Consider the following 24221-nt stretch of genomic DNA (forward strand, 5'->3'; position numbering starts at 1 on the left):
TTCTCCTCCCCCTCCTCCAGGGAAGTGTTGATAGCACAGGCAGGTTACAGGAAGCGAAGGGAATATGAGGACTTACCTTTTCTCCTGCTGTCACCAGACCAGCTGGTGGAAGGTAAGGGGTTAATGGGCAGTCAATTCTGAGATACCAACTAGTTCAGCATGGTCTTAATTATGTAAATAACTAATAGAGCTGTGGCTTTTGATTTATTCAGGGGAGTAGCATGCTTCTCAGAGACATTACAGATAAAGTTTTGTGTTGGTATGTGTGCTTTCAACAAAACTTTTCCAGACTTCTTCTGACTAAGGAGGCAACTTTTCAACACTGCACAGGGTTCCTTTCATTGCTTGTGTAAATCCCAATCTGTGTGTTTTAATCTAACAAATTCAGAAAAAGAGTTGATATCTAATTAGATTGTCAGATGCTTGATTTTTCACAAAATATTTCATAAAACGTTGTGGAAAGACTAAGCTGTTACGAAAAGCAAGAATTTGACCTTACAGCTCTTTAAAATGCTGAATATTTATGACTGGCTAAAGTATTTACAAAAGAGCTAATCTGCACCTTTCAAAGAGGTTTTAAAAATCAAAAGCAGCTGAGGAGAGCAGCTCAATACCTGGCAAAGGATCTGGCTGTATTTTCCAAAGTGTATCTCCCATGCCTCATACACGTGTGAACCTCAAGAACTTACATTCCATGTGTAAAATCTGTATGTGGTGAAGATTAAATGTCAAATTTCACGTCTCAATTTTTACATTTGTCGTTAGACTACAAATATTCCAGCTTCAGCTTGTAAAAAATCCAACAGCTAAACACAGGTATTAACTGTTCATCCTGCTGTTAAATTGTAAATCCTCATCTTGTCGTGACATCACTTCGAAGGATGCCCCCCCTGAGATCTAAGAATGAAATCCATGCTGTGGAGTTGGGTGTCTGACCTCTGGCACACACGTTCAGGGGGCAGAGGACAGGAAAGCCTCAACACCATCTCAGCATTTTGGGATTAGCTGATACCCTGCAGCATTCCCTGCCAGCACAGCTACAGCTTTGTATGTGTACATATATCTTGTCACTTCCTGGAAGAGATCGATGGTTGGAAAGCCCAGGAAACCCAGGTTAATGGAAACCTTTAAAAATGTTCTTTGGGTGCTTGTTTGCTTGATAGAACAAGCCAGAGGAAGTTACAAACAGGCAGCCCTTTATTGTGCTCCCCAAACTGCTGGGATGTTGCCAGCCCACAGCATTTCTTGTGGCTCTCCTTGATGCATTTCTCACTCTGTTTTCTAGCTGTTGTCATGAACCAGGTACAAAAATGCATAAAAAGAACTTGTTCTTACTAAAAAGATTAATTGCCAGGGTGAAAGGAAGGTGTTCTGTCTTCGACATCTATGCTGTCAGCACGTTTTACATCTGGTATCTGTAGGAAGACTCAACATGCAGGGGAGCTGATATTCAAATACCTCAAAGGAGCAAAGGAGGGATTCATACAAAAGACTTCAGGAGTCTGCTCTGACACTTTGCATTTTGCATTTTAGGGGAACCAGATGCTCTGCAACAGGCTTCTGGCTTCATTCTTGGCAAGCTGATTTTTCCTACAGAGTTTTTACAAGGGTGTACAGAGTTATAGGTATATAGTGACTAGGGGGAGTGGCTTTAATCCGAAAAAGGGTAGATATAGACTTGATATTAGAAAGACATTCTTTCCTGTGAGGGTGGGGAGGCCCTGCCCCTGGAGGTGTTCAAGGCCAGGCTGGATGGGATGGGGCTTTGAACAGCCTGGACTCAATGATCTCAGAGGTCTTTTCCAACCTCGTTCATTCTGTCATTCTGTGCATGAATGTATCATCCTTTGCTTGTTAATAACAGTCATTGTGCAACTCTGATCTGCATTATTGCTAATTTTAGTTCATAAAATATGGATATAATCAGAATTATTATGAAGAGTAGAGTGATTATTTGCTACTCTCTGGCACTTACAGGAGTATCAGATGAACAGAGGAAAAGTTTTCCAAATCATCCTCTTACTGTGTCTGAAGCCAGACCAGTTTTTAAGATGAGAAACTCAGACTATTTTTAGAAAGAAGGCACAGTATACAGAGGAGCTAAAATATCTTGCTGAAATCAGAAATGATAGCATTTAAAGTCTTGTGTGGATAAAAATTCGTGGGTGATATGGTTTAGTGGTTACAGTGATAGCGCTGGGTCGATGGTTGGACCTGATGATCTCAAAGGACTTTTCCATCCTCGATGATTCTGAACTAAAAGACCCCATAGCTCAAGCTCTGAATTAAACCTGAATGTTAAGAACGAAAGCTAAGCAGAGCTTATGCATGTTGTTAGGTTTTGTGACTCAGCAGGACTCAAAAGGAAGCAAATGGTACAACACAAGGGAGCAACATCATTTTTGAAGCTGAGGATGTTGGTCTCGCTTCAGTTTCCTTTTCCCATTTGTAGAAGGGTTTGGGAATAGCTTGGTGGTTTGATGGGGTAGGAGAGGAAGCACACAAAGATGATTTTTTTGAAAGATCAAGATCATCCTCCATGTCACAGGACTGTGTAGATGTCAAAGCTGAAGGATTTATGTCCTAATAATATTAAATTATTGGGCTTTTCATTATCATTTAATGGCTTAGAAGACTTTAGAAGAAAGACATTGCAGCAACTGTTCTTCTTTTTCTCCCCTACGGAGTCCCATTTTTACAAGAGAATGCTTTCCAGTGTTATAACAAGAGCACTATGAATGCTGCCAGCAGAAAATGCAGTACAGGGTGGTGGAACAGTGTATTGGTACCCACTGTCCCCATCTGGGGTCAGTGCTAAGCCTTGTTGTGTGGGCCACTGTTAGCTCTGGGTGTTCATCTTCTCTCCTACGGCTGCAACCAACAGAGAAGAAAGAAATCAGTGTTCTGAATGGGTGATAGCAAAACCCCAAACCCATACACAGAAGTATCCCTGTTAACAGTTAGAAATACCCAGTGTACTGAATTCCATGGATTTTAAATTAGGTCCTGCAAAGAAGGCATGCCTGTTCTGTGAAGCCTGGAGGAAGTGGTGGTTTATATTTTTAATCCCCCTTCTCTCCATCTCTGTTTAAATGGTCTCTGCTGGTGCTCAGCGAGTCTGGTCAGATGAAAGTTTGGATTCTGGCCAGCAGTATTTCTGGCAGGAGTTCACCTGAAGGAAGCAGTACAGTGCAGTATGATCCTGTGCCAGCATCAACTGTTGTAACAGTTCATCCTCTGGCCACTCCATCCTGTCTGTGTACAACGAGTGTTTCCATTTTCATGTTTGAATTCCTCATGCATTGACAGACATGTTGCTGTTCTTTCCTCTGTGGTCTGGCTGCCACGTCTCTCTTTTAGTGTGAAAACTGTTTCTTTTAGAAAACTCCCTGTTTCAGATAACTGCCTATCTAGTAGAGAACAGCAAATTTCACAAAGTTTTGGTATTTTTTACCTGTTGATTTGCCCACTTCTGCCAGCATCTTTGGTAGCTTCTGCTGCAAGAGTCCTGTAAGGATGAGTATGAGGATATGTCTGTACTCCAGGAGCAAGAGATAAAACTATCTTATGTAGTTCTTGTAATGCTTTTCTCTTTATCCCTATGAAACTTTTTAATGAAGTAAATGTCAGTTTATAAAAAAAATCCTGTCTGTGTTGATGCTGGCATTAGAAGGACTTTCAGCTAGAACGGGATTTGAATTTTCCTCCTCTGCTTTTTTCCTTTCCTGGTGTCACAGTTGCACATCCTGTTGGAAATCTTTCCCAGGAAACACCTCTGTTAATTCCTGAGCAAACCCAAATATGCTTTCTTAGGAGTGTAGGTGTCTGCAGTTGGATTTTTTGTCTGGCCACTTCAAGTATTTAGGTTGGATTGAGGGTAGCATCTGTACTAACAGTTTGCACAGAGATTTAGCTGAGCTCGTAGCAGTAACAGCTACTGAACAAGCTGACTGACTGTGTATGTAATTTGGGGAGTTATCCAAGGGGCTGTTACCCAGCATTGCCATGGTTTTGTTGCCTATTGACATATTGGGACACAGGGATGATCTGAGTGTAACTGATAGACATTATTACCTGAATTAAGGGCTGGTGCAGATCTGAATGCAGACACAGATGTAGAATCTGGGTGCAGGCAGATAACGTCTCTATAAGAAACTTCTTGTTGAGGTGTTGCCAGAACACTTTAAATAAAAGTTTCTGAGCTGCTAGTTTCAGGCCAGTCTGAATAACTCTGTATTTCGAGGTGTTTGGAACAGAAAATCCACTGGTGTGCTTTCCTTTTTTGAGGTGGGAACATGGTAGGAGAAAGAGGGAATATCTGCATCCACTGAAACTGCCTCCTGAACTGATTTTGACCATATAAGCTGATAAAGTTCAACTGTGACCTTGTTTAAGCTTGTTCCAAAAGTGAAGTAATTTCTGGCCTCTGAAACAAGTCCGTGGAACTTTAAAAATCACGGCTCTGTAAACTGGGCTCTTCTGAGCTACAAATAAACCAGCAGCATGCACCATTTAGGATGTGATTATGGGCCGTTTTGCCTCAACCCACATGCACAGTTCAGAAGGTCAGGCACTGCCACAGTATCTCTCCTGTTATTTTAGGGCTCTGGTGTGTTATGGTTGGCCCTGATCACATGGCATTTGGTTTCGGTTATTTTTCCGATGGGTTTGGCTTTTAAGAGCGGACACATTTGAAGAAAAATCCAAGAAGCTGTAAAGTTCACAAAGGCTGAGGACAGCGATCACTTTTAGACCGAAGCTGTTGAAAGGAGATAAGCATCTCGTTCTAAGGATTGGGGCTGTTTAATCTAAATATAGTGTATCTAAGCTACGGGTGATGGAAAGGGTAAAGCTGGGTGTGGGTTGTTGGGTCAAAGAGGCACAAAGAAAATAGAGGTGCTCAGGGTCATAGTAGCTCTTGGCAACTTTCTTACTTAGACCAAGTGTTGCTAAACTACTCAAAAAATTTAGAGGCAAACAAAACCAAAAGTGGAGAAACAGTGCTCTTGTTGAAGTGAACTCCATTAATTAGTTTGATAAATAATACAAGCAGTGGAAGAGGGATTCCCTTCTGGAGAAGATGATCCCCAGCTGTGGCTCATCATTTAAACGGGTGTTTTTCTTTTTTTCTGTGGTTTTCAACACAAGAAATTTTTCCTAGCCTCTGTACAGCAAATGTAGGCACCCTTTGTTTAAAAGTGCCTGGGGGTAGAGTAAAAATTCCCAGGACCCCATTTCAAAATGTATGTGACTGTTTAAATGGTCAAATACCAGTGGTACTCAAAAGAGTGTGTTTCCTCTGTTGTCACAGTACTGAAAATTTGCCTAGGGGCTCATAGGCTGGCTGTGTAAACGACGTGGTGAGGTTTTCAAAACCAGAAACTGCTTAATACTTTAGAAAATTTGCTTGTCTCAAACTCGTTCCTAAAAACACTTTTGAAAATAGAACGAAATGCCAGAATGGAAGAAGTGCAGCTTGTGTAGCTGTGAATTGGTAGAAACTCTGGCTGCTGATGTAGAATGCTCCATTTTGGTAAGGTAGGTCTATCATACCTGCAGGAGTTTGGACACTTGAAGATTGAGGTTTACAATGCTAATAACATAAGTGCTTTAAGACATCTCATGTCTTCTGTATTTTTTTTTCTATGCACTAGTCTTAAAATTGCTACAGTGCAATTAAACATAATGCACTTCTGCTCCAGAGAAGAGCACAACAGAGATAATGTAATACATCTAATATGATAGCTCTGGCTTCTCTCATTGCAGCACCAGACAGAAATGAGAGACAAGAAGTTGATGGTCAGGTGGAATACAGAAACATACCCTTACTTTCTTTCTACATTAAAACCAAACTTTGACTTGTTCCTTACCAATTCTCACTTCTAACTTGTGTCTTGGCTTGCTGGACTTGTGTCACCATCAGAGGGTGACACCATTACTGAGTGAAAGTCAGAAGCATGTGTTGAATAGTTTAGTGGACAGCTATAGCACTGGAGGAGTATTGCCATAAACCAAAACACACCACTAGATGGTGGACAGCTTTTGAATAATGCTGGTTAGCTTTACAGTGAAGTAAGGATTAAAACTGGGAGCTACTTCCTTGCTGTCAAAGACTCTAAAAAGGAATAAGAATGTATTTTTCTGGTTTTTCTTTGTTGTTTGTTTTTATTTCTATGTTATTGTTTTTAGTGTTGCCTAGCTCAACAAGGACTCATTTGACTGATTTAACCAAGGCCCCATTAAAATGGATTTCACTCTGGGTCAGCTAGGGTTTAAGAAGTTCAGGGAGAGAGCAGAAGAAATATTTTTGTGCGTGCTTTTGTCGTACCTCCCTGCAGGGGCTGTGCAGCCAATGAGCTGTTGTGTGTGGATGGCCAGATCTCTTGGACAGACCCAGGTAGGCTGGGATGGGAGAGAGGAACTTTGCTGTTAGTGGCAGGAAACTTGTTATTTATTGTCAGTCAAAACTAAAAAGTATGAACAAGCCTCCAGAGACAACAGGGAGGTAGAAGTAGCATCACAAAGCATTTATCCTGCTTAATAGTGTGGAAGTGAAGATCCCTGCTCAGCCAAACCGGCCTTCTGCCTTGCCTGCTTGACTTCCAATATTTGGGAATTGCCTGCTACTGTGCCCTTAGGATGTGAATTTTGAACTGTGACCAGCACTGATGGATGGCAGCACCTGCAAAAACATTTTCCCAGGGGACCTTCCTTACTAATTCCTGGAGCAACCTGAAGTCTGCTCTCCTCAAGTCTGGATTTGAGGTTTTGCTGATGCTTTTTTTTTTTTTTTTTACTGACAGGAGAGATTTTAAACTCAATGCCCTCATGGTCACTGTGGCCAAGACAGCCTCAACCTCCACTTTGCTCATGAGATTCGCTCTGTGGACAAGCAGCAGATCAAGGAGGGGCATCTTTCTGAGTCTGCCCCCTTAGGACCCATTCCATAAAGTTGTCATCCCAGGTTTTTTAGGAATCTTCTGGCCTGGGTTGTACCAGCTGTGTGGTGCTCCCGGAGGGTTTCTGGCAAGTTGCAGTGCCCCATAAGGACACTATGCAGAAATAAAAACAAAACAAAGAAAAAACCTGAAATATAAGAATGAGCAGCAGATCAAGGAGGCAGCTCTCATTTCCTTCAAGATTGCTGCTTGTAGGTATTGCTGTACAGACAGAATGTTTGAAATACTTGAATTACTGGGGATACAACTGTGGGACTGTTGCTGGTCAGAATTTTTCTGACAAAATGAGTCAATTCACTGAACTGGAATTGTTGCCAAGAAAGGTTCAGCTAGCTGAGGCTGCTGCTTATGGGGGTTTGGGGTTAAGAAAGAAAAAGGCCCGTTTGCATCCCCATTCTTACACTTTCTCTTTTTTTTTTTCCATTCCAGCACTGAAATGCTGCTTTCACTTTCATGAAGGAGGTCAAAACCTGATGGAAACATTTCAAAAGCATGGAAAGCAAAACTGCTGTCCCCAACAGCCACTCTGTTCTGCTGCATGCAATGCACTCAGCCTGCGGGCGCTCTCACCTCCGAATTTTCAGCTCCTTTTTTGGTAAGGAAAAATGTTTGGGTTCTTAAATGCTGACAGGTTAGGAAAACTGTTTCCCTTTTGCTGCTCCCCCTGTGACTGTGCAGCCCTTGTTGGAGGGCTGATGTGCTGGGAAGGCAGCCAGGACCGAGGCGTTTCGCTGGGGCTCCGCTGCAGTGGCGCTGCTGGAGGAGCTGCTCTGAGATGCCTTTGTTTGCCTGTCATCAATGTCCCATTGTTTGCCAGGATAATTGGCCAGTTCATCCTAACTGGTGGGATAATTATATAAAGCTCATGTCCAGTGTAAACAGGGGGAAAAAAAAAATTGACTTTGCTCATCTTTGCGAGGCATGAAGTTCACTTCTACCAGCCCTTCTAGGACTGGCTGGGAATTGTTTGCTGGCAAGGAATATTATTCAGGTGAAATACCTGTTTCTAGGGATCCCTGGCTTAACTGAAAGGCTGAGAGGACTGAGTTTTATCAGCCTGTAAAAGAGAAGGCTGAGGTGTGACTTAATTTTGGCCTTCCAAGTACCTGAAGGGAACCCTATAAGATAGAAGGAGAGGAACTTTTTTACAAGAACGTGTCATAACAAGACAAAGAGGAATGTCTTCAAACTGAGAGTAGGTTTAGATTAGATATTAGGAAAAAATTCTTTCCTGTGAGGGTGGTGAGGCACTGGAGCAGGTTGCCCAGAGAAGCTGTGGATGCCCCATCCCTGGAGGTATTCAAGGTTGAGTGGAACTGAGCAACCTGGTCTAGTGAAAGGTGTCCCTGTACACAGCAGGGGGTTGGAACTAGGTGACCTTTAAGGTCCCTCCCAACCCAGGACATTTGATGGTTCATTCTATGAGTTTATGATCACTCCAAATGAGAAAATTTCCTATATCTAGAGCTGTTCAGCTGGTTCTTCTAGCTCGGAAACAAAAGGCTACCAAAGTTCATGCTTTAAAAAGACTTTTCTCAGTTCTAATAGTAGTTCTGCTACTGTGAAAAGGAAAAGTGTAATTTTTTTTTTTACACTCAGTAGTAATACAGCTCAATGAATAAAATTACTATTACTATAGCAAATTCTTGGACACTTGTTTCAATAATGCTGGCAATTAACAATTTTAAATCAGTCACTTAAACTGATCACTATTATGAGAAGCAGTTATAATTGAAAAGAGCCTCAGTTACTGAAAAATCACAGGTTTGTTTTCTTCTATTTTAACCCCTGAGGTTTAGGAACAGTTTTCCTTTGCATTCTGGGTACCTTTCCTACCACCCATTGCTTTGCTCCATAAAATCTCTTGTATTTCCAAGGCTTGCTAACCTCCAGGTATCCATGCTGGAAGTACAAGTGATAAATCAGGCTCTGAATAACAACATCTCACCCCTGGGCGCTCTGGCCTTGAGCAGCAGAGCCTTGCACTCTCTGGTTTAGGTGCCTGTGGTGTGCACAAGGTCACTGACACTCTTTTTATTCCAGTTCTACCCCTGCAGCTTTTGTGGTGGGTGGAGTTGAGCTGGAAGTGGGCTGGAAGTAGCAGGAATATTCCATACGATAGCCTGAGGGGACTGTTTTAATTTGCTAGCATTTCCCACTTGGGTTAATGCAAAAGGCATGTCAAAATTAGCTTCAGAAAAGGCATTTTTAAAAATGCCTTATGTAAAACTTCCTAAATGACCTGGTATGTTAGAAAGACTTGAGACTAATATAGGAATCTACCCTTTTGTTTTCAAACACCCTTTCCTTTCCCTTGCAGGTAACATCTTGCAGGTCCAAAGAGTACTTCACTATTTTAACATTTATTAGTTTTGATTTTTATTGACTATGTTATCCCCTGTTTCATCTGAATTTCTAGCTGGAAATACAGTGCAGTTTGTTTACTCCTGTAAATCTTTCTGCCGCATTTTAATCATCAAAATTTTGATTTCTCCACTCACTGTAAAAAATTCCAGAAGTGCCTCCAGGAGAATCAGTGAATCCACATTTCTCTCATCCAACTTTTTGAGGATTTTGGAAGCTGCACTACTGGGCAGGCCAACAAATCAGACCTCTTGCCATTTGACTCATTCCCAGCTGCTGTTGAGAAAACAAGAGTGTGTACTGCTGCCTGTTTGGTAACTTGCTGGAATAAGATGGACTTTGGAGGAAATTAAGATTTTTTTTTTTAACCAGCAGTACAGCTCCAGTGGAATGCTGCCTGCCAGACAGGTTTTTAATGGGCTCTGGCCTCGTTCTCTTTACCTGGCTGGCTTCTCCATCACCAGGGCCCTCTGAATGGTGACCTTCCCCAGGCTGTAGAACCTGCAGCTGCAGGGATGTCCAGGGGACAAGAGTTGAGATGCCCATGGCCAAGGGTCCCAGCTGAAGCAGAGAGAGAGCAGGGCAGTCAGAAACTTCTAACGAGCAGCTCTGAAAATCCATTTTGTTAAAGCACCTGTGTTTCCAGACCAGCAGCAACAAAGCTGAGTGTGCATTAACAACTTTGTTTCAGAGGACAAAGGGTATTTTGTTATATGGATGTCCTTTGTCATATTGCTGGAATATTTAAAAAAAAAAAAAAAAGTGGTGTTGGTTGAAAGTTTTGGATTTCAGAGAAGTGCAGCAATATCTGAATGGGGGAAAACAGTGCAAGATGCACCTTTTTAATTTCAGTTTCTGAAGTAGAATATGCCATGTATTTGCTATAGCTAATACTAGATTTTGTCCTATTAGTCAGCCCACATATTTTTTCTCATTTCAACCTGTGAATAAATGAAGTTAAACGTTCTATAACTTCTGAGGAGGATGCACGGTGAATTAAGACTACCAACTTCCCAGTATCTTCTGCTATCAGTTTCCTTGCTTTTCCCTTTCTGCTCTTTGTCTTTGCTGCTGCTGTTCTGTGAACTGGCAGCCTGCTCTGCACGAGCTCAACCTCAGTGAGCAGGCATTAAAGCTCTGACAGTGCTGTATCTGCCAACCTTTCCCTTGAAGAACGAGACTGTTGTGGCACTCTAGGAAAGAACAAGTTATTTCTGAAGACCTGAGATAGGGCTCTTCAGTGAAAACAAAGATGACAGCAGTGAATGTTGAGGTGTGTTCAGCCCTTCCTGCCACCAGCAGCAGTCTGAGGTTGCATCCCCTGGCCCTGTGTTCACACCTACAGCAGGAAAACAAGCTTTGCTGTTTTGCCTCATGGATTGATTTCAAACTTGGCTCGGCAAGATGCATCCTGGAACATGTGATGTTGAGCCTTATAAATAGAGCTAAGTTGTGGCTGACTGCAGTCACTGGCAGAACAACTGCTCTCTCCTGACCTGCAGGTGCAGTTGGAATTTTGCTCTGCCAGTTGCTGATGGAGTTTCTTTCTCCATATGGACCTGTCTGTTTTCCACGCTGTTGTTGTTGGGTTCAAACCCTCGGCTAGGAGTCAGAAAACAAATATTTGAGAGGAAGGAAGGGCCTGTTGCACTGGTGTTATGACTGCATGCAGAAGATGGAGGCTCAGACCCTGGCTTTGCTACAGACGTCCTACCCTTGTGACCCTGCACAAACATCCTGGTGGGTCAGTTGCCACAGCAAACAGAGATATCATTTCCTTCCTTCCACTGCCTGTCTCCCATGCAAACTTTTGAGGACAAACATTTTTACTTGAAGTTTTACAGAGCAGCACTTGATGCAGTGCGGTCCTGACTTTTGGCTGGCACCAGTAGCTGCCTCCCTGTTACCAGTAACACATAAAAACAAAGCAGCCTTGTTCTGCAGCAGCAACAGTCCCAGCAAGCCTGATCAGAATCACATGCATTGTCTAAAAACTGTTTTATGTCTTATTACCAATCCTCTGGTTCATCTAGCCTTCCAGTTACTCGTGCACAAAGAAAGAGCCAGTGCCAAAAACCAGCAGGTGAAGCTGTAGATTCCTCCCTTCACTGCTTGAAAGCGACAGGAAGGAGTAGCAGCTGCTCCTCACGTTCTGACAGACACGACAGGAGGTTCATCCAGACCTGCACCTCCAGCGGGAGATGCACAGAACTGTGTTGGGGATCATCTGCAAGGTAGGGGCTTGGAATGGGATCATCCCCTGTGATGCTGCCCTGGACGCTGTGCTGGGCATCAGCCACGAGTGTGTTTCCCACAGGGTAGGTGTCAGTCTGTAATGTTTTAAACTGCTGGAGAAAAAGAGCCTCATATATATGATATATCACATAGGCAGCCAGTACTAGACCACTGGTATCAGAGTGGTGTCTCCTACTGGCATGGTGGGATGCCAACAGAACAGTAATTCAAAGGGGAGAGTGCCCTCTGCAAAGTTACAGGGTCTCCCTTTCAGGTTCTTGGCGTGTTTCTGGAGGTTTTCATCAGCCAAACGTTGGCACAGTGTTGTTTATCCTATCTGAGGATATCACAGCTTGAAGAGATAGCAGGACATTTGAGTTACAGCAAAGGGGGAATATTTTAGGCACGTTTGGGGACTTTAAGAAACGTATTGACTAAAGAGCCAACACTTTGCTCAGGTTCCAAGAAGAGCATATGAAAACAATTCTGCAAAAAGGTGAGAGAGGGAAGAAAAAATACTTGCTAAAGTAATTCCTGCCAGACACCTCTGCTTCCTTTCTGACCTGCTCATTTCCTTCTGTTTGCCTATGGATAAAAAAAATCTCTTGCCCCTGCTGCTTGCCTGTGAACTCATCACACCAGGGATGTTCCCTCTCAACCTTCATCCACTCTCCTTCATTTTCAATCATCTGTTCTTTCTGGCTGCTCTGGTCTCTTGTCCATTCTTGCCCATCCTATATACGCATCATCGTGTTGTCCAGTTTTGATTCTTGCTCCCCAGATGAATTTGTAGAATTTTGAATCTACAATCAGCCAACCATACAGGTTGTCTGGGGCTGTTCCTTCACCTTCCACAAACAGAAGCTAAGTTTGTGGTTAAGTGCTGGGCAAATACTTGCAGGAGAGTCCGTGCATTTGTCCGCCTTGACAAACATCTTCCTCTTCCTGAGGAAGAGTTCTTGCTCCCCAGAAAGCACAAAGGACAGCTTTCCTCACTCCTAAAGAGAAAGGCTTAACAGTAAATTAATGTTACAAGATGGGAATCAGTCTGACGTGAGAATTAAATTTGCTGCTCATCCACTTTTCAGGTTGGAATATGTTTTGCTCTATGATGAAATAAATGACTTTTATATAAGGAAAGTTGTCAGTTAACACTGGATGGGTGGTAATTTCATTAGCCTCAGAATCATCCAGAGTAATTTGGAAGAATCTGCTTCATATTCTGTCCACACATCTGCGTAGCAGCTGCAGACACATACTTCCCAGGGGCTCAGTCTAATTTGTAGAATTACAGGGGTTGTGCCTGGCTATAGAAAAGGTCTATTAGTGTTGCTCATGTTGGAAATTTAGGCTTGATGCCTTGCACATGTTTTGTTTTGGGTTTTTTTTTTGGTAGGTTTTTTTCCTGGGTCCATAATTAACTCTTTGGAGATATCTCTCTTAAAGCAAGGCAGCTGTAGTGCTGTCTGTTTTGTACCATGTCCTCTCTGAGGACAATAGTATCAGATGAACTGTGAATTCAGTTTTTCCTTTCTTTCTTTGCTAATTGCATCCAGAAATCTATTTCTCCATTCCTGGAAAGCAGCCACTCTAACCAAAATAGCAGCTGACAGAAGCATGTACAAAGCACACAGAGAAGAATATATCAGCCAAATTAAACCTTGAATATACTTTTAGATTGGCAGAGTGGCATTGACAAGGTTTGAATTTGGTCAGAAGACCAAGCACAAGCCTTCACCACAATATTTCCAGCCCCCAGCAGCAGCCTGCACCTCCCCTTCTGAGCACAGTAAATCAGCAGTGGCAGGGTCAGCTGAAATCCACCATATGTTTATGTTCTTCAAGTGAAGAACATCAGGGAAAAAAAATTAAAAACGAAACATTTTTCCACTTCTGAACCCTTGGACAATATATTTGTTGTCTGGGGTCTGACTGACTGGGGCTCCTTGCCAGACTGGAACCTCACAGGAAAAAGAACCTCACTGACTGAGTAACCACCACCACATCCCACCCTCTTTGGCTTCTGCCTGTTGTGTAAATGCTCCAGCAGCAGCTGACAGCTTCACGTCAGGCACGTGGATTTTCCAGTGGCAAAACATGTCCCTTCTGTGTGAGCCTGTGGGTATTGCTCTGTCATCTGGTGGGAGCTGAAATGAGGTGTTTCTTAAAATTATTTTGCCGGAGTTCTGGATTTGCTACTGGAAAAGAAATCGCAGCTGGGAAAGAAAGCACTTTTACTTTTTGCCAGGCAGGCTTTGAAAACATCAGCTTGTAAAATCGAAGCCAATCCTTTTCCTTGTAGGTCTGCTTCACATTAATCTGTGTTGATATCTGTTGCTGTGATGACTTCCCAGTGCCTTGACTCATTCCTGCTGCAGGGCCTGGGCTCACTGGAAAGAGCCACATCTTTTCATGCCAAACTGTGGCCACTCAACCCAGTCTGTATCACAGAAATCCTGTCCCAGTGGAAAGTGTAATCCACGGAGATGCTTGGCACGAAAATGCAGAAACGGGATTAAGGCAGACTTCATGAGGTGAAAATTGAAAGGAAAATAGTCTAAAGGAAAATATTTTAACATTTCACGGTATTTTGGTCCATGTTTTCGTATATTCTATATTACGTTCTCTTCCATCCTGAACCACACACATAAATATAGATATAAGAAATAATCATGTTATTTTAATGTCATTGATCTTGTGGTAACCTTTTGAAGAGATGACTACTCAATCACAGCATTCTTTTTCTGGAATGAGCATCAAAATTTTAATGAAGAAGGAGCAAAATATCTTATTTGGTTTTATGACAAAATTCTTTATTTCCAGTCAGCTTTCTACTCAGTATGCTATTGTGTGAATTGTTCAGGAGATTAATATGAAGATGATTTACTTAATTTTTATGGAAATGGGGTTTCTAACTTGATAATATAAGCAATTTTATATTGAATTTCAATTATAAAGGCGATTTCAAGAAATTACTGTTCATGAACTGCATGTGGACTAATGATATCTGACATTGATATGAAATTTGTTGTACAAGATCCAAGTGAACATTAACCATGATTTCCACGCTGATCCTGCTGAAGTAATTGATTAAACTCTCATAATCTTCAGTGAAGCCCAGAATTCATCCTCACTTGAGGTCTTTAAGGCCTTTTGCTTTCTTTCCTTAATGTCTGCCCTCTCCCTTTCTCTCTCCCACCCTAAATTCCCCTGTCTATCTTTATGGGCTTACTGCATCCCTGAAATACAGTTATTCCTGTTTGTCAGCTTGCAGCAGTGTTACATAAACAAACGGAGAGAAACGTAGGAACTGGGGTGTCAAATATCGCAGGAGACCTTAAAACTTTGGTTTTAACATTTAAAATATTAATTCTGCAGTTGTGTCTTTCAGGAGGCTGCCACGATATTAGGCAAACCTGTCTGTTTATATGGGACACCATCATCCTTCCCCCTTCAGCTGCATTCTCTGTTCCAGCTTTCACATCTGTACTTCTGGCTGTGGAATGTCCAGACTTCACTGCTGTTTGGAGAACTTCAAAGTGAAAGGAAAAGATTAATGGTCATTTAATAACCTATGAGCAAAACTCTCTGTTTTGTTTTTTTGTTTTTGCATTAGTTGATGTACGTGCAAAAGAGGAAGTGAAGTAATGGGAACAAACACAATTGAGTCAAGAGATGTTTGGGAGTCAGATGCATTTTTGGTTTATAGAGAGCCTGAAAAAGAGGGTAGATCTGTGGGAGACATGAAAATACATGCATTAAAGCAAGCAGAGTCTCCATTTATCAGCTTTACTAAAATACACTGGTAGATTGGCCAGTACTACGTTTATGGTCTGAAGAACAAATTAAACGCTGGGTCACGTTCTTAGTACATGCCTGTAAAGCAGGTCCTTGAAGTCAGCAAATCTCAGCTAAAATCTGTCCCTGCACACAAATAAAAGTGGTTATAATCAGTCATTTTTGGTGACTGCATAGGTCACAGTCTGTGCTGTGACTGGTGAGTATCTACTGCCCTTCAACAGAATGAATAAAGGAAGACAGGTTGCATGTACTATTGTGCTATGGATATTTTTCCCTATTGTCACATTGATGGTAATATGACTTGGTTCTTTTTTTTTTTCTTCCACCCCTTCCTTTGTTTTTGTTTTTGTTTTTTTTTTTTTCCCAGCAAACTACCTAAATGGATGGCTTCTGTTAAGCACCCCTGCAAAGCTCAGCTCCTGGACTGGACTGCCCCAAACCCTGTGTTCAGGGTGAGTACTGGTTCTGGGGAGCTCTCCAGTGATGGGCACCAGTAGAATTGTTGGTTAGGTGAAGTACTGTCACTCCTAGGCCTGCACCAGAAATGTTGTTGTGTAAATCAGGAATAACTCAACTGAAGAAAATAATGCCATAGTAGAAGGTACCTCATCTTTTGTTTTTGCAGTATCATGTTTGCCAGTATAAAAAGGCATACCAGCTCTGTTTTCATTAAGAACTATTGGAACACGGATTTTCCGGGTTTTATTTTTGAGTCCTTCACCGTGGGGCAACCCATAAAGTTTCTCTCAGTGAAGAAGTGTTCAGGGAATTCTAACAAACCCCACTGTGCCAGGGAAGGGGTGAGGAGCCTTTGCATTCAAGGGAAACATAATTTATGACGTTGGGAAAGAGTAGTGGAAAATTCAGTCAAATTATTTGAGCTGCTTGGCCTTAAAAACTAAACGTAGCTGAAGAAAAAGGCATTTTAGAACTAAAGAATATAGTGTTCTGGGGAAAATACTGTTATGCATTTGGTTTGGTTTAATACTGGATCAAGAGGTTCCCTGCTTTTTTACCACTGCTGGGTTCAGATCTTGGAACGTTGTTGTCACATCAGTGGGCTTCAGAAAATGGTCAGTAATTAGATGGAAATACAGGCAGAAGGAATACATTTAATTCAGAGGTAGAGTCCTCCTTTTGTAAAAGCAATAGAAAAGTCTGTGTTAATAGTTTGGCTAAAACATGATTGATACTTTTCAGGTGTCTGTGCACATGGATATATATCAAGGCAGGTGACTGTTTTATATTTGCCTTCTTTGTAATTATTTCCCTCTGCACTCTCCCAGAGAGGACGATTTTTGCAAACTATCAAGAAACTGATGTTAAAGTTTCTTTCTTACGATGGTCTTTTTCTCTTCGAGAAGTTGACTCTAGTCAGCCTGGTGCTCTTTGCAGCTGTGCCCACACAGCTGGACTCCACTGGGAGAGGAATAGATGGCTTTAGCAAAAGGCCCTCCACTTCTCTGCCCTGCATGTCCTAATGCAGTTCCTCCCTTAGGAGGAATATTGGGAAGCACAGGGCTCTTAACGCCCCTCAGAGGGCATCTGCAAGTTGTCCCCATACAGTGTTGCTCTCATCAGGTGTAAAATGGGCCATAAGTCTGTTCCTAAAAACAAAGCAGCCTTTCAGTTGCTTCGTGTGACTTGTTGGCAAATTGCTGTGCCACTGGGACAAATTTGCTGGAACCAGCGGGCAGATGTCCGTGGCAAATCTCCAGAACTACTAAAACTTTTCCTCCTCATGTAATTCACAGCCATTCTTGAAAGCTTCCCAACTTTTCCCTCTGTTGCTGTTTTTATTTTGAACGGGAAAGGGGGGAAAGAGCCTACGAACAGTACCAGATGCAGGCACCTCTTATGTAAACGATACTCTGCCTTTTTTTAACAGCACACAGAGATGAATTCATGATATGTGTTGGCATCAGTGCACGGTCTGCAGTCAGAAGCACTTTGTGAAACTGATTCCAAACCAAACACTGGTGTTCCACCTGGGAGGAAAGGCCTTGGTTGGCTGCCGAGGTGCAGACTGCGTTTTTAGAATAATGATGGCATTGCCTCGCCTGCAAGCGTTCGTTTCCAAAAACTGGGATCACTTCCAATTTTGCTTAAGTCTATTTTGGGAAACAGCAGTCCTTGGCCCTTCAAGAATTTGCACCAGCAAGGAGTTTAGTTGATTGGCTAGAAGGGTGTGGAGGGGGAGCCCTGTGAGGAGCAGCTGAGGTCACTTGGTTTGTCCAGCCTGGGGAGACTGAGGGCAGGCCTCATCATGGTCCTCAACATCCTCATGGAGGGAAGTGGAGAGGCAAGCACCAATCTCTTCACTCCTGTGATCAGCACAGGACACGAAGCTGAACTGGGGGAGGGTTTAGGTTGGATATTAGAGAAAGGTCCTTCACCCAGAGGGTGGTTGGGTGCTGGAACAGGCTCCCCAGGGAATTGGTGACAGCACCAAGCCTGACAGTACAAGAGATGTTCTGCCAGTGGTCTCAGGCACAGGGTGGGACTCCTGGGGTGTCCTGCACAGGGCCAGAAGTCGCCCTGATGAGTCCCTTCCAACTGTGATTCTATGAACTAATTTGGCAAGTCAAATAATGTTTCCTCCAAGCTTTGTAGTTTCATTTTGAGCCTTTTTCAGGACACTTGGGAAGCCATCTCCAGCCAAGGATGCGAGTGGCAGCCACAGACAAGCTGTGGAGCTGGCTGCACCACAGGCAGGGCTTTGGGAATGGTTCCTCCCCAGCTGAGTGGAAGAGCAAGTGGGGTCCAGAGAATGACTGCCAGCCCTCTCCAGCAGCTGGTGGGTAAGGATTTCTCCAGAGGACAACTCCTCAGTGGCAAAAAACCTATGGCATCTCCTCTGTGTCATCTGGCTTGCCAAATAGTACAGCAACACTTGAAAAAAAAGGGAAGGCAACTGCTTGGTTGTTCATCTGTTGACACCAATGCTCTCCTTCCCCTCCACAGCTCACCCTGAGCTGAACTGGCTGTTCTGTAATGGAAATTGCAGGTATTTGCTGACCATAACCACACCATGTTTGAGGACTGTACACTGAAACTACTCAGAGATTTACAACTATCAGTTTCTAAACCACTTAAAATCACTGGATGGAGGCTTTGGTGCTTTTAATGCACGGTGGAGCCATGTTTAATGAATGGGCCTGGCTTGAGTGGTTTCCAAATATGCCATTTAGCTTTTATATCACTGTATTCATCACTGCTCATCATTTCCTTAGCTTGTGACTGCCTTTTTACCCTGCTGCATTTTACATGCCCACACACATGCACACACCATAAGAGCCATTCTCTGGAGGGGTGATTGTGTAAGCCAAGAGGTTGTGTGACTCTGCCTGTTCAAAACTCTTGTGAGTCTAAAGTGGTTTTTATTTAAAAGATGTGTAGAATTTCTTGGCTCTCAGTAACGTTTCTCTTTCTCTCTCCCTCCATTTTCCAGGAGGGTGATTTCTACAGTATCTCTGACATTGGTCTGTGAGACACCCAGTGCTTTAAATAATCTGGAAAATCTGTTTAAAGGTAAATCCATCATAGTTAATACTGAACAGGGAAGCTAGGGAAAGAACAGTGCTCACACAGAGCAAAATGAGTAAGGATGATTTGACTGTATTTTATCTTGAGGAAGAAGTTAACAGTTGGACTCCATGATCTTGGAGGCGTTTTCCAACCTTAATGATTCTATGATTCCAAATTCCAAAACTGGAACAGACACACCATCTCCTGAAGACTATGCCATAAATACTTGTTTCCCTCTTGGGAGGAGGAAGGCACATTCTACCCCAGCTTTTCGGGAGATGGGAACACATGTATAGTTGGGTGTCATTTTTTTCACACCCAGTTTCTCACCTGATGGTAACTGCAGTATCCCAAATGCTACATCTATTTGTAAAGTACTGGCAAAGGGTATTTAAAGTACTTACAACTATTCAGTGATAGAAGTCCCTGCAGTAGCAAGCTGTTTGCTTCTGTAACTGCCATGTGGAGAATCAAAGACTAAGCAGAGCTTTTCCTGCCTTCAAAGGTTTATGATCACACTTATTTCTTATTTTGACAGAATTTTATACAGTAGATGGTGTGTGCACTGCGTGTTTTGGGAAATGAAAGCAATTACTTCTTTCATAAACATTGAGGAGAGTGTGATTACTTAAGCACACCTGCAGGTGATGTTTTCAATCCCTGATGCAAGCAGTTACAAGGATGCTCTAATCACCTGCAGGAAAAGCAAAACAAACAAAAGCACAGCAGAAAGAGCCTATTTCTGATTTAACCCACGGAGCTGAGATTAGCCAAAGCAAGCTATGTGAGATGACAGGAAAGGCCCAATGCTAGGGGAGGGGTAGTCTCAGTAAAGTTACTGGGGTTTGCAAGTTAATTTGGATCCAACATTCTCTCTGTTAACAACCTGTTCCAGGATCCCCAGAGGTAAGAAAAGTAACCTGGTTACAGATGGGATTGGATACCATGGTATCTGTTACAATGCCCCTAGCTTAAGTGGAGTCGGAATTTCATCCTTTTAATAATACCCAGCTCCTAGGAGTTCAGTCGTTGTGATCTCACTGGGGTCTTCCTTTCTGATTTCCACAGCATTGCAACTTTGCAACTTCCTGTGTAGGTCCCTGAAGTGATGGTTTATGCAGCACCCTCTGAAGTAGGTGACTGCATGGCCTCACACAAACTGAGAAGCTGCAATCAACCTGTTCTGTAACATTTCCTGGGTTAAAGGAAGGCCACACATGTTCAACCTGGGAAGGTAGTCTGTATTGGTTTTGCCAATCTTGGTATTTCTTCAGAATTTACATTTGCATGTCACTACAAAGATTTATGGTCTTATCCACCATATTGCTAACTTACTGACTGTATTTACATTTGGGACTATGTGTTTAACTTGTGCCATAAAATAGTATTGCTAGGGCTGCCTGAGTCATACTCATAGCTAACAGAAGCCTTAGTTTACTTTTTATTTTGTGATTTTTTTTTTCCTCTTTAAATCGTTTGTTGCAGTTTCCATATCTTTTCACTGCGATGCTGTCAAAGTTTAGAATAGATGTTTGTGCACTGATTTAATCTGTTCTGACAAAAGGCCTGCAATTCATTTTGATTCAGCAGTTGTTAAATTCTGCAGTTGTTAAATTTTACGCAGGCTGTTGTCTAAACACCCCTAAAAGCTACCCTAAAGCTTAAATAATTTTAAATTTAAAAAAAAAAAAAGGGGAGAAGAATTTTACAGAATATCCCCAGTTTTTACAAAATAAAAGCTAGATATGATCCATCCTTTCTTGTCAACAACCAAGAAGGAGTTAAAACTTAGTAGCACAAATTCTTTGGGAAAAAGCGTAGGGAGGAAGGTTGTGGCACCTGATTTGTTTATTTTTGCAGCTGAGGTTTTTCCCTCGGACTTGCCAGAGCAGTGCTCTGTGTGCAGAAGGCTCATTTCCAGCGGCAGGCAGCTGTGCTCTGAGCTCTATTTAGTTTGTGTTGTGATGGATGAGTTGAGCAGGAGACACGAAGAGTGAATTAACAGCTTTAGTGAACACACAGTTTGTCTTCCCGTTGACTTTCCACTCAGTGTTGCCTTGCTGTCACACCTCCTTTGGGTCGCTGCTCTCTCCTTTTTTTTTCTTTCCCTCTTTTCTTTCCTTTTTTCCCAAGCTAGTTTGCTTGAAGAAGTCAGGCATCTTCGCTTCTGCTGCTTGTGGTCTGGGTGGAATCTCACTTCCCAGCCACTGTTCTCAGTTAAGACCTCAGGAATCCAGCAATGCCCCTATGGATGAACAGCTGGAGGGAAAGGCACCTCCAAACACCTTTTCCAGCTGTGTTTGTCCTAAAAGGTGGCTGAAGGAGATCGGTAGTGCCTTCTGCTTGCTGTTTTTTCTGTTACAGAAAAATCTAACTGCCCTGCAGAGAAACATCCTATTGGATTTTGTTGTGGTTTAACCAGCAATGCAGCCACTCACTCCCTCCCACACCACAGGAATCAGGGAGACAACTGGAAGCATAAAAGCCAAGGCTGTGTGTAAGCACTGCTGAGCAATAACCAAAACATCTCTACGTTACCAACACTGTGTTCAGCACAAACCCCAAACACAGCCCCACACCAGCCACTGTGAGGAAAAACAACTCTACCCTGGCCAAAAGCAGCACAGTTTTGTTTTCTTCCATTTTTCTTCCTGTGTAGTACTTAGACCTTAGCTGTACAAGGTGACTCTGAGTGAATTACATCACCCCTAAATTGAGATTTATAGAACTGGAAGTTCTGACTTCTGGTCTTATATTGTTTTTCTGAGGGTTTTTTTTTTTTGTTTTGTTGGTTTGGTTTGGTTTGGTTTGGTTTAGTTTTGGTTTTGGGTTTTTGTTTTGTTTGTTTGTGTTTTTTGTTTTGTTTTGTTTTGTTTTTTTGTTTAAGTGTTGAATACCAAAGAAGCATAGGGCTAATCTGGACCTCGATATATTCTGTGATTTCTCCCCCAGTGCAAGGCCAGACAGCCTGTATTTATGACCACTCACAGATGTTTTCCTGCTTATTCTTAGATATCTTCAAGAATGAATGCACTGTAGTCTGATGCACTCTTGACTTGTACTATGGCAAAAATGACACTTTTCTTAATTTTCTTAACCCTTGAGTCTCTGGGGATAAAATGTAATCCCCCCCCTTCTTTTATTCATCCCACATCTTGAGAATACATTTCCTTTTCTTTCTGCAACACCCTTCCATTTAATATTCTGTAAGAATAATCACCATTTTCACTCTTCTGCAGTTTTTCTGTTATTATTCCTCCATAGATGAACAATTCCCAGGCAGCTCTGAGGCTTCCCAAGTTTTCCTCAGGTTTTTTTATATCTTAGCCTGAGTTAAAACTTACCTGATGTGATGGGATGACCTTGGCTGGATGCCACGTGCCCACCAAGCTGCTCTATCACTCTCCCTTCTCAGCTGGACAGGGGAGAGAAAATAAGATGGAAAACAGCTCATAGGTTGAGATCACCTAAAATTGCTACTTTATTATGTTTTACCTTCTGAATTTTAGTGTATTAAATAGTTTTAAATACTTCATTCTTCTCAGTACTGTCTGTCAACTGCTCCTTATTGGCTTAGTGGACAAGCATTCTCTTAAAATTCCTCAAGCTACTACTGTACTCGATATGACATGAGGTGTTGCTTGATAAGAGCTCCTTTACATCCTCCAGGATAACAAGAACATTATTTTTCCTAACGAAAACTAAACCAATAATGTATTTGGGAGCCAAGCTTAAAAATACCAAATATATCAATATTAATGAAAAAAAAGACATAATTTGCAATTTTTATACATGACGTAGAAATGTAGCTAAATATATGTAGACCAACTTAATATCTGGGAAATAATTCTGTAGCTGGCACATTATTTGCTTATTGTTCTTCATCCAGTAATGGATCACGGTGTCAAATTACTCTGCTTAGGAAATCTGTGTGGTGTGTCAATTTTGGAAATGTGGTGGGATTCAATTCCCCTAAATAAGATTTACATGGAAGGAGAGGTGGGCTCTGATATTTTTCATTCATTTTTAGGCATTGACATGCAGGACAGAATCCTAAAAGATGAGAATTGAAGTGCCATCCTTCGCCGCCAAGCATAAGGGTTTATCTGAGGAATGAGGGTGTATCTGAGGCTACAACAAATGAAACATTGGTTAAATTTTATTATTGCCTAGTAGGGCTTGGGTGTCAATTTAATAATGAGGTAATGAAGCAAACAGAAACTACCAGTAATGTCTGTGAGGGAGAAGTTGTACAGCCATCTAATTTTCTCATTAGTGATGCAATTCCTCTTGTCTTTGACTGAGTAATTTTTGCTTCAGCTGAGGGGTGTGCCTCTACATGCACATGTGGTTAGGCTGGAAAGAGAGCAAATACATCATTAACAACCCGAATAGAGAGGATCATTCTTGGCAGTAATTTGTGAAGTGACCAATTCTTGTGAGTGTCGCCTGCTTGTATAAGATGATTTTATGTAGTAGTTAGAATACTAAGAATTAACTGGTTTTCATTTCATTTTTTTTATAAGTCTCACATGAGACAGTGATCAAAATAAAGTTATACTTATATACATACATAATGTAATATTTAAAATATATAATATATAATAGAGTTATAGTCCTACCATTTTCAAAACCTTTGTGGTTAAGGCAAAAAGATATTAAAAAATGAAGTTTCAGCTCTTGCTTTTTTCCCCCTGGTTTTTTATGAAGCAGAATAGATAGATGGTTTATATTTATTTTTTTGTTTCTTCTTTTTACAGCACTGGAGAGATGTCCATATCTTCAAAGCAGTAGTGTTCTCTCTCACAAACTATCAATGCAAGCTTTGTGAATTGATTTTGTGAATGTGGCATTGAAAAAAAAAAAGCTCATAATTGTCTAGTTCAGTGGGTGTTTTATTGAAATTGAAGTTATAGTTTGGATATCATGTATGTGGCATTAAATTGTGTGTTTTGAAATGCAGTAATCATAAAACCAGTTATAGTTGCTGATTTCCATTTGTCTTTCAGGAGGACAGAGAAGGGCTCTGATGGGCAAGGTGCTGTACAAACACACAGCACCTGCTCAGATATCATCACAGAACCACAGGCTGAATGGATTTCAATAGATCAGAGTTTACTGTGCTGCCCCAAGGCAAGATTAACCATCCCTGCCTTATTCCTGGAAGATGTTTGTCCAACTCATTCTTGAAGGCCCCCAAGGATGAGCACTCTACAGCTTTCCCAGGGCAATTTAATCTAGTGCTTTCCTACCCTTCCTGTTAGAGAACTTCTTTCCATCATGCTTCATATAAATTTCTCTTCTTGCAGTTTAAGCTCTTTGTTCCTTTCCCTA

General features: G+C 41.9%; 1 protein-coding gene across 3 annotated transcripts in view; it reads left to right on the plus strand.

Moving 5' to 3' along the window:
* The window catches only part of CCDC34 (coiled-coil domain containing 34), a 31348-nt gene extending 19796 nt beyond the window's left edge, over nt 1–11552 (plus strand). Inside the window, exons 6-7 of one of the 3 annotated variants that reach the window (XR_007631428.1) lie at nt 7389–7554; nt 11357–11552. Coding sequence is in view for 2 of the 3 variants with exons in the window: in XM_050335253.1 (XP_050191210.1) it covers nt 21–68 (48 nt within the window). In the remaining variant the exon portion in view is untranslated. Of the gene's footprint in view, nt 1–20; nt 84–6189; nt 6235–7388; nt 7555–11356 lie in introns of those variants that run through there. The other 2 variants (XM_050335253.1, XM_050335254.1) reach the window with 2 other exon arrangements.
* Nucleotides 11553–24221: the final 12669 nt, after the last annotated feature.

The sequence above is a fragment of the Myiozetetes cayanensis genome, unplaced genomic scaffold (genome assembly GCF_022539395.1).
Source record: "Myiozetetes cayanensis isolate MyiCay16 unplaced genomic scaffold, myiCay2020 scf6-25, whole genome shotgun sequence".
In the NCBI taxonomy this organism is placed as follows: domain Eukaryota; kingdom Metazoa; phylum Chordata; class Aves; order Passeriformes; family Tyrannidae; genus Myiozetetes; species Myiozetetes cayanensis.